Here is a 13,537-nt window from a genome sequence, read left to right as displayed (position 1 = left end):
CGCAAGCAGCTCACCTTCCATTTCCATCTCCAGCTTCTCTGATTGGGTCGCCCAGCCCCGGTCACATCTCCCCCCAGCCCCAGTCACCTCCCTCCTTCAGCCCCTCCCCCCCTTATCTTACTCTAAGTATTTTCTCTCCTGAGTCTCCCCTTCATTCGTCTGTTATCACATCCCAGACACAGAAGGTCTTTGTTCACTTCATTTTCACTTGGATCCCAAACTGTTGCATTTCCTCCTCAGGGTTCATCTTGGTCTTTCCCCTCAAAGAGATGCCTTCCTGCTGGCACTGTCTTCCTTTCTCTGAGGTGGAGACAGGCTTTACTTTTCCCTCTGATCTTTTCCTTTATCAGTTGAGTTTGAATGTTTGTACAGTAGTTATAGTTTCTCAAGTAATTCCTGAACTTTCCCAACTTAAACAAAACAAGTGAGAGGAAATTAGAGTGCACTTCAATATGTAATCAGGGTCCCTGGAGTCGTCAGGAAGCTCTGACATCAAATTGTGTAATTGATTTCTATCTGTGTGACCTGGCGCAGGCAGGGGCCTCTATCCTCTGGGGCCCGCAGACGATTAGAAGAGATGCAAACATATATCACTGTTCCAAGATGGACTCTGGGTTTTGCTGTTTTAAAAATTCTTCATTTTCCACTACTTTCATACAGAAACTCTGGCCTTACCTTAATCCCTTGCCATCACAACAAGAGATTTTGTGAATCTTCATTATGTTTGTAAAGATTTGTTCATGAATTGTAACATCCTTTTGAAAATAAGATGCATTTTCATCTTATCTTTTTTTCCAGATGCTCTTTTGTTAAAATATTCTAAGAAATCTGAATTGTGGACAGCCCAGGAAACTGCTGTGTATTTGGGAGACTACCTAAATGTGAAGAAGAAAGGCAGACAGAGAAATGCTTTCTGGGTTCAGTATCTTCATCAAGAAGAAACACTGGGGAGGTATTATTTTAAAAACACTGATAACATTAACATCAAATGGGCTGATTTTGCCGTTCTATGATTAATCGTTTGTGAGATTTTGAAAGGGCAGAAAAAGTTGGCCAAAATGTATGTTTTCCGATTTCTACTCCTTCCTTCTCCTCATTAATTAATTAATAACAAGTTACACATATTGACCAACATTGTGTCAGGCATTTTGCATAGATACACATGATCTCAAACCCATTAGGGAAACATTCTTATCCCCATTCTAAAGATGAGAAAAATGGTGTTTCTGGCAATATGGCAGGAAAGAACCTTAAACACTCTCACTAAAAACGCTGGCAAAAAGTCTAGTTAAACTCTGAAAGCCACTCTTTTAGGTAAATGAATGAGCCTGCAAAAAAGGCGGAAAATCCTCTGCGGCCAAGGACGAAGCTTATCCAGGGATATCAGTGAATACCGAGCCCCTGAGACATCCTCCATAGGAGTCTTGGGCAGGGGTAGATGAGGAGCAGCTAGGGACAAAAGTCACACAGGGAAGAGATGAGTTCAGAAATGACCCATATAAAGCAGGGATTCAGGAATGGCTACATCCTCATGGAAAAGCTTATCTTAAAAGGTCCCACCCCCCTGAAGCAAAGGCCTGGAAAGTTTTTTGTTTGGCCTTAGTTCTCAATGACAGCTTAAAGCAAAAACTCACCTGAAAAATTAGTGGCCACAGGTGGTCCTCATTGGGTTTGAGGCCTAATTTTATACTATTTGTGCATTTAAGAAGACCTATAAGCCAAGAACTTTAAGTAAACTCTGTTCTTTACCCAAATCCAAATAATGTAAGAAATAAATAGGAAGAGAGGGAAAAAAAGAGACAGAGAGAGAAATTGGGTGAATCTTAAGCAGCAGAACTGCATTTTTTGAAAAGGTTGTTGATAATGATAATAGTAGTAAACATGTAAATGGACTTACTATGTGCCAAGCCCTGTTTTAAGTGATTCATATACTAATTTAATTAATCCTCACAAAAGACCATGAGGTAGATATTATTACTATCCCCATTTTACAGATGAGGGAACTGAGGCACAGAAATGTGAAGAAACTTGCCCCAACTCACACATCAAAGTGGTGGAGCCAGGTGTTATGGGTGGAATGAATTTCTTAACATCTCTGTGCCCCCCCAAAATTCATATGTTGAAGTCCTAACCCCAGTACCTCAGACTGTGATCTTATTTGGAAATAGAGTCATTGCAGATATAATTAGTTAAGTTGAGATGAGGTCATATTAGAGTAGGGTGGGCCCCTAATCCACTGTGAGTGGTGTCCTCATAAAAAGGAGAAATTTGGAGATAGACACATACATGGGGAGAATGCACGTGAAAACTGTAGTTATGCTGCCACAGGCAGGAACTACAAGAAGCTAGGAGAGGGGCCAGAACACCTTCCCTGGCGCCTGCAGAGGGAGCGTGGTCCTGCTGACAGCTGGATCTAGGACTTCCAAGCTCCAGCACTGTGAGAGGATCAATTTCTGTTGTTTAAGCCCCCCAAGTTGTGGCACTTTGTCACAGCAGCCCTAAGAAACTAATACACCAGGCTAGGTCACGGGAGGGTCTGAGATGGGAAATGAAAGAGAGAATGAGAGACGTGGAAGATGGAGTGAGAGGGTCCAATACACATCTGATCAGGAAAGGTGGCAGAGCAAAGAGAAAAGAATTCCTATTTGAATAGATAATTTCTGATAATTTTCCAGAATTGCCAATATACATTAATCTTCAAACACAGGAATCACAATGAATCCCAAGTAGGATAGAAAGGGAAGGAGGGAAGAAACCAGAAGGGAGGAAGGAAGGAAGGCAAGCCATCAGAAATTCACTTCCAGGTACATGGTAGTCAAACTTCAGAACACCAAGGACAAAGAAACAATCTTAAAAGCAGTCCAAGTAAAAAGAGTTTACTGCTAACAAATCTTTACTAAAGAAGAGTGATCCCAGCAAAATGGTATAGGATGCCAGAAGGAATGGGCCTCTGTTTGCAGACTGATGACCCTCCAGCAGAATATTCAGGAAATGCTCCAGGAGCAGCACCCACAAGGTTTGCTCCAAGTTCTGAACTGGTTCAAAGCCTCTGCGGGCCCCAGGATGTCTCCACAGCAGAAAAGCTTGAAGCCCTGGCAGAATACCACTATTATGACAAAGCTCCTCTGCAGGAGCGTTGAGGCCTGCGGGCTCCTCCTCTGCAGCCTCAGGTTCCCTTTCTGACCCCGGGAGTGTGAATGGCCAAAAGTGCAGCGAACTTGGATTCCTTTATCATATTGGACTCAGAAATTTCGGGAGACAGTTTTCTCTGTTGAGGTCTATGATTCTGACAATTCCCTTTGATTTTTGAAGATCACTCTGGACACATGTGAATTACTCACAGATTCACACCAGCTTATAGCAAATATAAACTACGGTAAAGTGTAGTACTTACTGTTTTGCTCATTTCAACACTTAATCGTTTAGTGCCTCGTATCTTCTGTCCCCAACTACGCCTCAGCCCTTGAAATATACAAATCACGTCTCATACTTTCTTCCAAACACTCAGGACTAGCACAGTGTTGTGCACGTAATAAGTGATGATGGAAAACAGGTATATGGAGAGACAAAGTAATCATGAAAGGAAGGGAAAGAGGCAGGCTTCTGATTGGTTAACTGACCTGTAGAAGGCCACACTGCAGGTAGTGAAAGATACGGCGCCAGAGACCCTGCACTTTCCAGTACCCACGCTGGCTGCCTTGGCTGACCAAAGACCTCTGGCGAACTGCTACATTAAGTGGACACTTTCTCTTTATAATCGATATCATCCCAGGTCAGTGTATTAGTCAGAGTTCTCCAGAAAAACAGAACCAATAGCATGTATATACATATAGACAGAGATTTATTATAAGGAATTGACTCACACGATTATGGAGGCTGACAGGTCTCAAGATCTGCAGTTGGCAAGCTGGCGATCCAAGAGAGCTGATGAGGTAGCTCTAGTCCCAAGGTCAGCAGCTTCAAGACTCAGGAAGATCCGATATTTTAGTTCAAGTCCAAAGGCAGGAGAAGACCAATGTCCTAGGTCAAACGCAGTGAGGTAAGTCTTACTTGGAAGGAGGTCAGCCTTTTTGTTATATTTGGTCCTTCACCTGATTGGATGAGGCCCATTCACATTAGGGAGGGCAACGTGCTTTACTCAGTTTATTAATTTAAATGTTAAATTCATCCAAAAACACCTCACAGAAACACCTAGAATAATATTTGACCAGATATCTGGGCACCCTGTGGCCAAATCAAGAGGACACATTAAATTAACCAACAGTCAGCTGGATGCATTGCGTTCCACTGTTCAGGGGGCTCTTACAAAATTATTTGAGTCATGAGATAAGTCAAGATAATTGATATTGACTGGGTAAGGCAGAAAAAGAGTAACATCTTTCAAGCATTTTTGCATATCTCTTTTGATCTCCTCTCTCTTACTCTATAGCAAGATCACTTTTGCGTTTCTCTGTGTGGTTTTCTCCATTCACAGATATGTTGGGAAAGAATATAAGGAGCCGAAGGGACTCTGGCACCACTTCACCGATGTGGAGAGGCAGATGACTGCCCAGCACTACGTGACAGAATTTAACAAAAGACTCTATGAACAAAAGATTCCGACACAGATATTCTACATCCCATCCACATTATTACTGGTGAGATTAAAGAAAGCAACAGTTTGGTTAAACAGGACTATAAATATATATTAGGTTAGATTTCTATTGTCAACCTACCATCCATCCACCTCCACCATCATTCTGGTAAAATCCAATAAACTCAGTTACCAGCCTCCCTCATCTACTTCATCTGCTCCATCTGCTTAGACAGATAGGTAAGAAATATGACCTCTGTACCCTGAACGAGTCATTTGGATCTTCCAAGTCACACTTGAATATCTGTTGATCCTGGTGTCTGGTCTCACATGGTCAAGTTAGCATTTTTAGTATACTTTTCCTTTGTATTGTCTCTGTACTTTCAGAAAGGCCCCTAAGATCATATCTAATGCAAATTATCCCCTCAATATGATGCATAAATACCCTATTTTATATCTGCTGACCCCTACTCCTCATAACCAAGAGATTACTATGCCATAGCTTAAACACCTTCAGTAAGAAAAAGTTATTACCTTTTTACTTTCAAATAATTCTAATTGTTAGGAAGTTCTTAAATTTGACCCCAATCTGTCTTCCTCTAATTTCTACCTGTGGATTACAGCTCTGCTTCTGGGACCGCTAAGACTGGTCTCTCTTCACTAAGATATCCCCTTAAATATAAAAAGGCAGCCATCCCCACTGACTCTTCTCTTCTTTGGATTAAGATGACGCTGCTTCCCCAAAGATGTTTGATCCTTAGCTCATTCACACCTAAAGAATTTTTTTACTTTGGCCAGAGACATTTTTAGACCCATATTTTATTACTTATAATGATAATCACTAGCATCCATTTTGTACTTTCTTATGTCAAGCACTATGCTGGGCATTTAACAAACATTAACTCTAACCTTTGAAACAACTGTGCAGGCAGAGCACAGAGCACAGAAATACTTGAGCTGGTCTTCCAACCTCGAGTCCCGTGCATGGTCTAGCTACCCGCCCTGGCAAGCCAGCCCCTAGGATAGGTCACTTCATGGCCTCATTTTTATGTGTGCATTTTAATAAAAGAATAATAATTTTAGATTCTGTTATATGCCACATACCATGTTAAGCAGTCTACATGCATTTTCTCATATGATCCTTTTAACAATTTTAAAAGATAGCTATTATTATACTCACTTTACAAATAAGGAAACCAAAATCTAGAGAAGTAACAAAGCTCCTAAGTAGCAAAGCCTAAGTTCAGAGTGAGACCTGCTTGACCCCAAAGCCCATAGCCTTCACCCTTATGGTATACTGCCTCCCGTTTCTGTTTTTCAGATTTTAGAGGGCAAGACAATACAGGGGTGTGTCAGTGTGGAACCTTACATACTGGGAGAATTCGTAAAATTATCAAATAATACGAAAGTGGTGAAAACAGAATACAAAGCCACAGAATATGGCTTGGCTTACGGCCATTTTTCTTATGAGTTTTCCAACCATAGAGATGTTGTGGTCGATTTACAAGGTATGTGAAACTGGGAATTATTTTTTATTTTTAGTATTATTTATATGTAAATGTGAGGTCTTGAAACTAGCTCTGCCAATCATTCCTTAATGTTCAGTGCATAGGCGACTGTTTGGAATTAAATTAGTCAATTTTACTGTATGTAGCAAATGATGCCTGAAAAAATATCTAAAGCTTCTACAAGCATCTAAGGTGTCAAATAATCAGTGAGAAGATCGGGCTCATATTCTGTTGGGCTTAATTCTAGAGTGAATCCATAACAGCTTTTTTATTTCATTCGCATGAATTTGAGTGATGTAGGTTGCTTATGACGATATGTTTCAGTGTGTCAGAATCGTTCCACACGTCCTTTTCTCCAGCCTTTTACCCTCATTACAAGTATGACATTGGGTTTCATAATTGGGATCACTATGGAACAGAAAGCTGTGTGTACTTGAATGTGACTTCTTTTAAAATCTGCATTAATATTTTTATTTTGTTTCAGTTCGTCTAGTATTTTATTTTTCAGAGCTAGCCAATAATCTAGACTTAATTTAAATGATAAATGAGGTTTGTCATAATTATTTCTAGTAATGATTCTATGACCATCCTCCCAGCCCTTTCCATTCCCCTTCCGTAGCATTTATCATCACTCTCTGTCATAGTATGTATGTCACTTACTCATATTGGTTATGTATCTGTCCCCTGCACAAGAACGTTAGCTCAGTGAGTACGGAGATTTTTGACTCACTCGTTCACTGCTGTATCCCCAGCACCCAAAACAGTGTTTTGTACAGTGTGTGCGCTCAATAAATATTTGTTAAATGAGCACATGAATGTAGAATTTAATGAATAAGGCACTAAAGAAACTTCTGAATCATGCAAGAAATATTCACTATTGCGATTTTAGTAATTATACTAAGTGAATTTTATTGCTCTCTAATTCCTTGAAAATTGGAGGTCTGGGTATGTCATATTGGACAAATTTAATTACCCAATATTCAATTCTCATTCTTAAACCAATAATTGGAATATGCAAGACCAAATCCCCTAACAGAAATTCATTAAATATAAACCACAGGATGACCAAGTTTTTAAAGTGTCTCTTTAAGTATACATATATTTTTTGTTTTGGTTTTTTTTGTTTTGTTTTTCTGAAACATTTTACTGACGTTTATAGAGGATTTAATTCTCAGACATTTATTTCTCTTTTAGGTTGGGTGACTGGTAATGGAAAAGGGCTCATCTACCTCACAGATCCCCAGATTCACTCTGTTGGTCAGCAAGATGTCACTACTAATTTTGGAAAGAGAGGAATTTTTTACTTCTTTAACAACCAGCATGTGGAATGTAATGAAATATGCCATCGTCTTTCTTTGACAAGACCTTCAATTGAGAAACCAAGTAAGTCACAGACCTTCTAGGGTGGTAAAGCGACAGCCTCGGTGCTGCTCACCGATGCCGGGTTCTCCTCACCTTCCAGGCACACAGATCGTGTCACCTGGTCCCTTTGGGCTTAGGCAGGGCCATGGGACTGGTTCTGGCCAGTGGCTTGGGAGAGGAATTGAGAACCACTTTCAGGCCCATATTTAATTGCCAGTGCAGGACCCCGCAGAGTCTCTCCCTCTGCCACCGTTACCAAGACCACATCGGGGGGTAGCTGCCCATCATAAGTCCTGCAGTGAGGATAACACGGAAAAGAGCCCCATGACTCACAGTGGACATAAAGACCATGAGAAATAGACTTCTGTGGCTTAAGCCGTTGAGATTTGGGAGCTTTTTGTCACTGTCTATCAAGACTGATACTACTGATGTTTTCTTATTGATTTAGGAGTTCTTTATGTATATTAAAGAATTTTGGTCTTTGTGATATCAGTTCCAGTTTTTTTCTCTTTGCCTTTTGACACTTGACTTGGTTTGAAACTTTTTTTCATGCAGCATTTGTTTTATATAGTTCAATTCATCAATCTTTTGTTTACAGCTTCTAGGTTACATGTCATATGTAGACCCTCCCTACTCTGGGTTTCTTTATTTTTAATCCTCCCATATTCTCTTCTAGTGCATTTACATGTGTGAAAGGTATGAGGGAAGAATGGTGCATTCTAACAGCCCCCACAGTCCGCCCCTTGCATCACACAGATCTGCTTCTTCACACAGGTTTGGGGAGCAGCTGCTCCATGAGCTTGTGAAAGGAACTTACAGAAGGGAGATGGTGAGATGTTCCCTTGCTGCAGTTAGTCCGTGGGCCTGCTCTGGTGCTCACTCTCCCTCCTCCACTATTCATTCTAAATTTCCCTCACCCTTAGCTGTTATCTCCGCAAGTCTTGGTGGCTGACCTACTGGTATGATTCAGACCTACATACATGAAGGTTCTGAATACTTGATAGTTATACTTTTCTCAATTTGGTGTTACTGCACGTCTGCTCACAATTGCAATTGGGGCAAGCGGGAACCCCTCAGATCTCCTGCTGTGGGGAGAGAATTGACCAACACCCCCAGCTTACACTCCCCTTACACTTCTGAATACTTGATAGTTATACTTTTCTCAATTTGGTGTTACTGCACGTCTGCTCACAATTGCAATTGGGGCAAGCGGGAACCCCTCAGATCTCCTGCTGTGGGGAGAGAATTGACCAACACCCCCAGCTTACACTCCCCATCCACCACTGTGTTCTCGATGAAGTCATGCTCCCCCAGTGTGCCCTCAGCCAGTGACCAATAAGGCAAGGCTACCAGGCTCAGAAGACTTCTAACAGTGACTGCGCACAAAGTCTCCCGAGTGGCCTGACCAAAATCCTCTTCAAACTGTGCTGTGTTCTGAGCCCCTTCCTGCCCAGTCCTCCTTCGTTTGCCTTCTCCTTTCACGGCTGTCAAACCCGCACCCTGGCCTCCCTGCGTACTCCTGTTCCCTCCCACTTAGCTCTTACAGTCACTTCCCCTAAAAAATATCTTCTTATGTGTCTAATCCCTTCTTGGCATCTGCTTCCTGAAAAACCCAAACTAGCACAAGTTTATTAAAGAAATGAAAAAAAAATTCATCTTATTAACAAAATAAAAGGGGAAAATCATATTATAATCTCAAAAGGTGCAGAAAAATCATTTAATAAAATTGAAAATCAATTCATGGTAAAAAAAAAAAAAACTCTTTGCAAACTAGGCATAAAGGAAAACTTTCTAAATCTGATAAAGGGTTTTTAAAATTTTTTCTTAAAGAAGAACAATATCATAATTAATAGTGAAGCAGTTAAAGTTTTCCCTTTGAGAAAGGAAATACGACAAATTTGTTCACTATCCCACCCCTAGTCAACATTTGTGAAAAAAATGGAAAATATATATTTTGGTCTCTGACCCTGGTTCTTGGCACAGAGGTCCTAAAACTCTTGTAACTTCCTAAGTGATAAGAGCATTAAGAGTGTCTTTTGCTGTAATTTTTGTTCTTTGACCCCGGTTCCTGACACAGGGCTCCTAAATCCCTTGGCATTTCCTGGGTGACAGGAATGTCTTTTGTTTTAATGAGGTGACTCTGGGTGGGCTCCTAGCTAGCAGGATGGGAACTGGTCACCAGAAAGACCAAGCCATGATTAGACGCTTGGAACTTTCGGCCCCACCCCCATCCTCTGGGCAGGGGTGAGGGCTTGGAGATTGAGTTAATGATGATCATGCTTACGTCATGAAGTCTCCATAAAAATCCCAAAAGTACAGGGTTTCAAGCTTCTGGTTGCTGAACACATGGAGGTCCTGGGAGGGTGGGTGCCTGGAGAGGGCGTGGAGGCTCTGCATCTGTGCCTCTTCCCCCATACTTTGCCCTGCACAGCTTTTCCATCTGGAAGTTCATCCATATCCTTCATCATATCCTCTTAAAATAAACCGGTAAATGTAAGTACAGCCATCCCTAGGTATATGCAGGGAATTTTTTCCAAGACCCCTGCAGATACTAAAGTTTGAGGATGCTCAAGTCCCTTCTATAAAATGGCCTAGTATTTGCATATAAGCTACACACATCCTCCCGTATACTTTAAATCACGTCTAGATTACTTATAATACCTAATATAACATAAATGCTATGTATATAGCTGTTATACTGTATTGTTCAAGGAACAATGACAAGAAAAAAAAGTCTATACATGTTCGGTACAGATGCAACCATTTGGATGTTGTGGAATAAGGAACCGCAAACTATGGCCCATGGTTCAAATATTGCAGCCATCTGATTTTGTAAATAAAGTTTTATTGGAACACAGCCACACTCATTCAGGTATGTATTGTCTTTGGCTGATTTTGTGTTACAATGGCAGAGCTGAGCAGTGGTGTCAGAGACTGTATGTCCCACAAAGTCAAAAATATTTACTATCTGGTCCTTTACAGAAAAAGTTTGTCATCCCTTGTTGTAGAAGACGAAATCAGGAATAAAGTTCGGGATGTTTACACCAACAAAGAAATATGGATATTTCTACCCACACATCCAAAAAAGGAGGTAACAGTGGGTGAAGAAATTGGAAATTGGAGGTGATAGAGAAAGAAGTTTATGGAAAGCATACGTCAGAGCACCCTTTTCTTTGTGAAGTCAAAAAGCTAGGATATGGGGGCCAGCCCTGTGTCCTAGTGGTTAAGTGCGCGCGCTCCGCTGCTGGCGGCCGCAGTTCGGATCCCGGGCGTGCCCCAACGCACCACTTGTCAGACCATGCTGTGGTGGCATCCCACATAAAGTGGAGGAAGATAGGCACAGATGTTAGCTCAGGGCTGGTCTTCCTCAGCCAAAAGAGGAGGATTGGCATCGATGTTAGCTCATGGCTGATCTTCCTCACAAAAAATAAAAAGAAAAAACTAGGATATCTGCTGAGTGAGATGACACTGGCAAAGTCAGGAATTTGAAAGGAGTAAAGGTTTTGAAACAGTGCATATCTCTTTATTACAAAGGGCATGAATAGAACTACTGAGAAGAATTTGCAGGAAATTACATTTTTAAAACCTCTTTAAATTGCTATTTATTTACATCAACACCCACATACCCAACCTCTGGCTTAAGAAACTAAATGTAGTACTACTGTTGAAGCCGCCAATGGATCCATCTCTGATCTCTACCTCCTCCCCTACCCAAGAGGCAATCCCTGTCCTGAAATTGTTGGCTCTCATTCCTCTTAATGTTGTTACACATTTATGTTTATTTAATATTGTTACACATTTACATTTTGTATAAAAGTAACAATAAATATCCAGTATTAGGTTTGCAAAAATACTTTTAAGATTTGTATAAATATAAAAAAGATCAGATAAGATTTAAAAGAGCCAAACAGACTTTCCCAAAAATGCAAAATATGGTCATTGATATTTATCATTTAATAGAAAGGTTAAACAGCAGATTAGGCATAGTGCAAGAAAGGATTATTGAAATGGAAGGCAAATGTGAAGAAATTAACCAAATGCAACACAAAGATAAAGGGATAGAAAATACAAAAGAGAGAATAAGAGATGAGGAGGAGGGAGATGGAGCCTCACTAGTGGGGGTTCTAGAAGGAGAAAAAGAGAGCGAGGGAGAGGGAATCCTCTCAGTCAAGTGAAAAAAACGAGTCAAGGAAGACGTGATAAGAGGTGTCAGAGGCTGCTGATAGGTGAGTAAGATGAGGCCTGCGAGCTCAACTGTTGAGTTTAGCAATGTGGAGTTCACTTGATGTGAGCAAATATGTTTGAGTCCTGAGGGTGAAAGCCAAATGGAAAGGTGTGTTGGTCTTCTACTGCTGCATAACTAATTACCACAAACTTAGCAGCTTAAAACAACACACATTTATTATCTCACAGTTTCCATGGGTCAGAAGTCTGGGCACTGCTTAGCTGGTCCTCTGCTCAGTATCCCCCAAGGCTGTGATCAAGATTTTGGCCAGACCATGTTCTCATCTGGAGGCTTGACAAGGGGAGTGTGCACTGCCAAGCTCACTGGGTTGTTGCAGAATTCATCTCCCTACAGTTGTGGGACTGAGGTCCCCACATTTGTGCAGGCTGTTGACTGGGGGCCACTCTCAGCTCCTGGGGGCCATCTGCATCTTCTTACCATGGGACGCTCTCACAGGCCCTCTCATCAGCTGAGCTTCTTAGAGACCAGCAGGAGAGCATCCCTCTCCTTTCCAGTAGGCTAAGAGGGAGTCTTGTGTATCATAACCTAATTAAGAGTCTATTCTATTCAATGGAAGGAACTCACAACTTCCACCCACATTCAAGGGGAGGGAATTATACCGGGTGTGATTCAGTGGAGGTTACCTTAGAGTATATTCACACAAAAGGGTTTAAGAGAGAAGAGAGGAAAAGAATTGGAGGAAGAGAACATAAAACACTCTGTGAGTTTTGCCACAACAGGGAACAGGGAAATGACATGGTAGATAGTGGGGGAAGTGGAATCAAGAGAAATACAGCAGTATTTTTTCTATAGATGGGAGAAATTACAGCATATTGATGGAAGAATTACAGAAGAGATTGAAGAAATGATGATATAGGGACACAGAATGGAGAATTGTTGATGCAATGCCCTTGAGTAGGTGACAGGGATGGAATCTAGTACACAAATGAAAGCAATGGCTTTAGACCAAAACATGGAGAGTTTATCCATGGTTAACAGGTAAAGGGCAGAGTCCTGGGTACAATGCACATGGGCATGAATAGGTATGTAGGTAGTAATGAGTGGAAATTCTCTGTTGAGTCCTTCAGTCTAGCTCTTCTAGAATTCACTTCTTTGTCTGTCCCTACAACCAGAACCTTAATTGAGGTCCACATGATCTCTGACTCTGGTGTTGCCCTACATCCTCCTCTGAGACACTGGTGATCTCTCTTAAAACAAATTTTATCATCTCATTAACTTGCTTTAAATCCTACCATGAAACACTAACAAGCAAATAAGAAGGAAAAAATAGACAAAGGATGTGAACAATGATTCACAAAAAAGAAATACTATTTTCACTCATCAAATTGCAAATATGATAAAAAGTAATACTTAATTCTGGAAAGTTTGGAAGAAACTCTCTAATAACTGATGATAGGAATGCAAATTATGACAGCCTTTATGGAAAAGAATTTGGCAATATATAATTTCCATTCTTGGACCCAGTAATTTTACTTCTACAAATCTCTAACCAGGAAATAATCAGAAATATGAAGAAATGTTTATATATACAAGTATGTCTATCATAATTTTACTTATGATAGTAAAAAATGAAATAATTTAAATTTTCAAGAGCATGGAAATAGTTTTATATAATTTATCCATATGGCTAAATATTATTTATCCATTGAAATTGTATATTTTCAAAAATATTTAATTATATATAAACTTTCAAGTAAAAAAAGCAATTTATAAAATAGCATGTATAGTATTGATCCCAATTTCAGTATATATGTATATGTAAATAGAAAAAAAATAGTATACAATATATTGGAATGTTCATTGTGTTTTTCCTTGACTAGTGAATTTGTGGTAGTGGATTTTATTTTC

The 13,537-nt window shown here is 40.4% G+C and overlaps 1 protein-coding gene across 3 annotated transcripts in view; it reads left to right on the top strand.

Annotated features, from left to right (window-relative positions):
- ALPK1 (alpha kinase 1) overlaps window positions 1-13,337 on the top strand; it is a 119,119-nt gene extending 105,782 nt beyond the window's left edge. For 2 of the 3 annotated variants that reach the window (XM_087437731.1, XM_087437730.1), the window contains 6 exons: window positions 799-952; window positions 4,475-4,637; window positions 5,895-6,081; window positions 7,276-7,464; window positions 7,661-10,315; window positions 10,426-13,336. In XM_087437731.1, coding sequence (XP_087293857.1) covers window positions 799-952; window positions 4,475-4,637; window positions 5,895-6,081; window positions 7,276-7,464; window positions 7,661-7,803 — 836 coding nt within the window. In that variant the 3' untranslated portion in view covers window positions 7,804-10,315; window positions 10,426-13,336. Of the gene's footprint in view, window positions 1-798; window positions 953-4,474; window positions 4,638-5,894; window positions 6,082-7,275; window positions 7,465-7,660; window positions 10,316-10,425 lie in introns of all 3 variants that reach the window. The other variant, XM_087437732.1, reaches the window with a different exon arrangement.
- The last annotated feature ends 200 nt before the right edge of the window (window positions 13,338-13,537 follow it).

This window comes from Ceratotherium simum, chromosome 12 (assembly GCF_057802395.1).
Source record: "Ceratotherium simum simum isolate JZ-2026a chromosome 12, ASM5780239v1, whole genome shotgun sequence".
Classification (NCBI taxonomy): Eukaryota; Metazoa; Chordata; class Mammalia; order Perissodactyla; family Rhinocerotidae; genus Ceratotherium; species Ceratotherium simum.
This window is presented reverse-complemented; position numbering and strand designations above follow the sequence as displayed.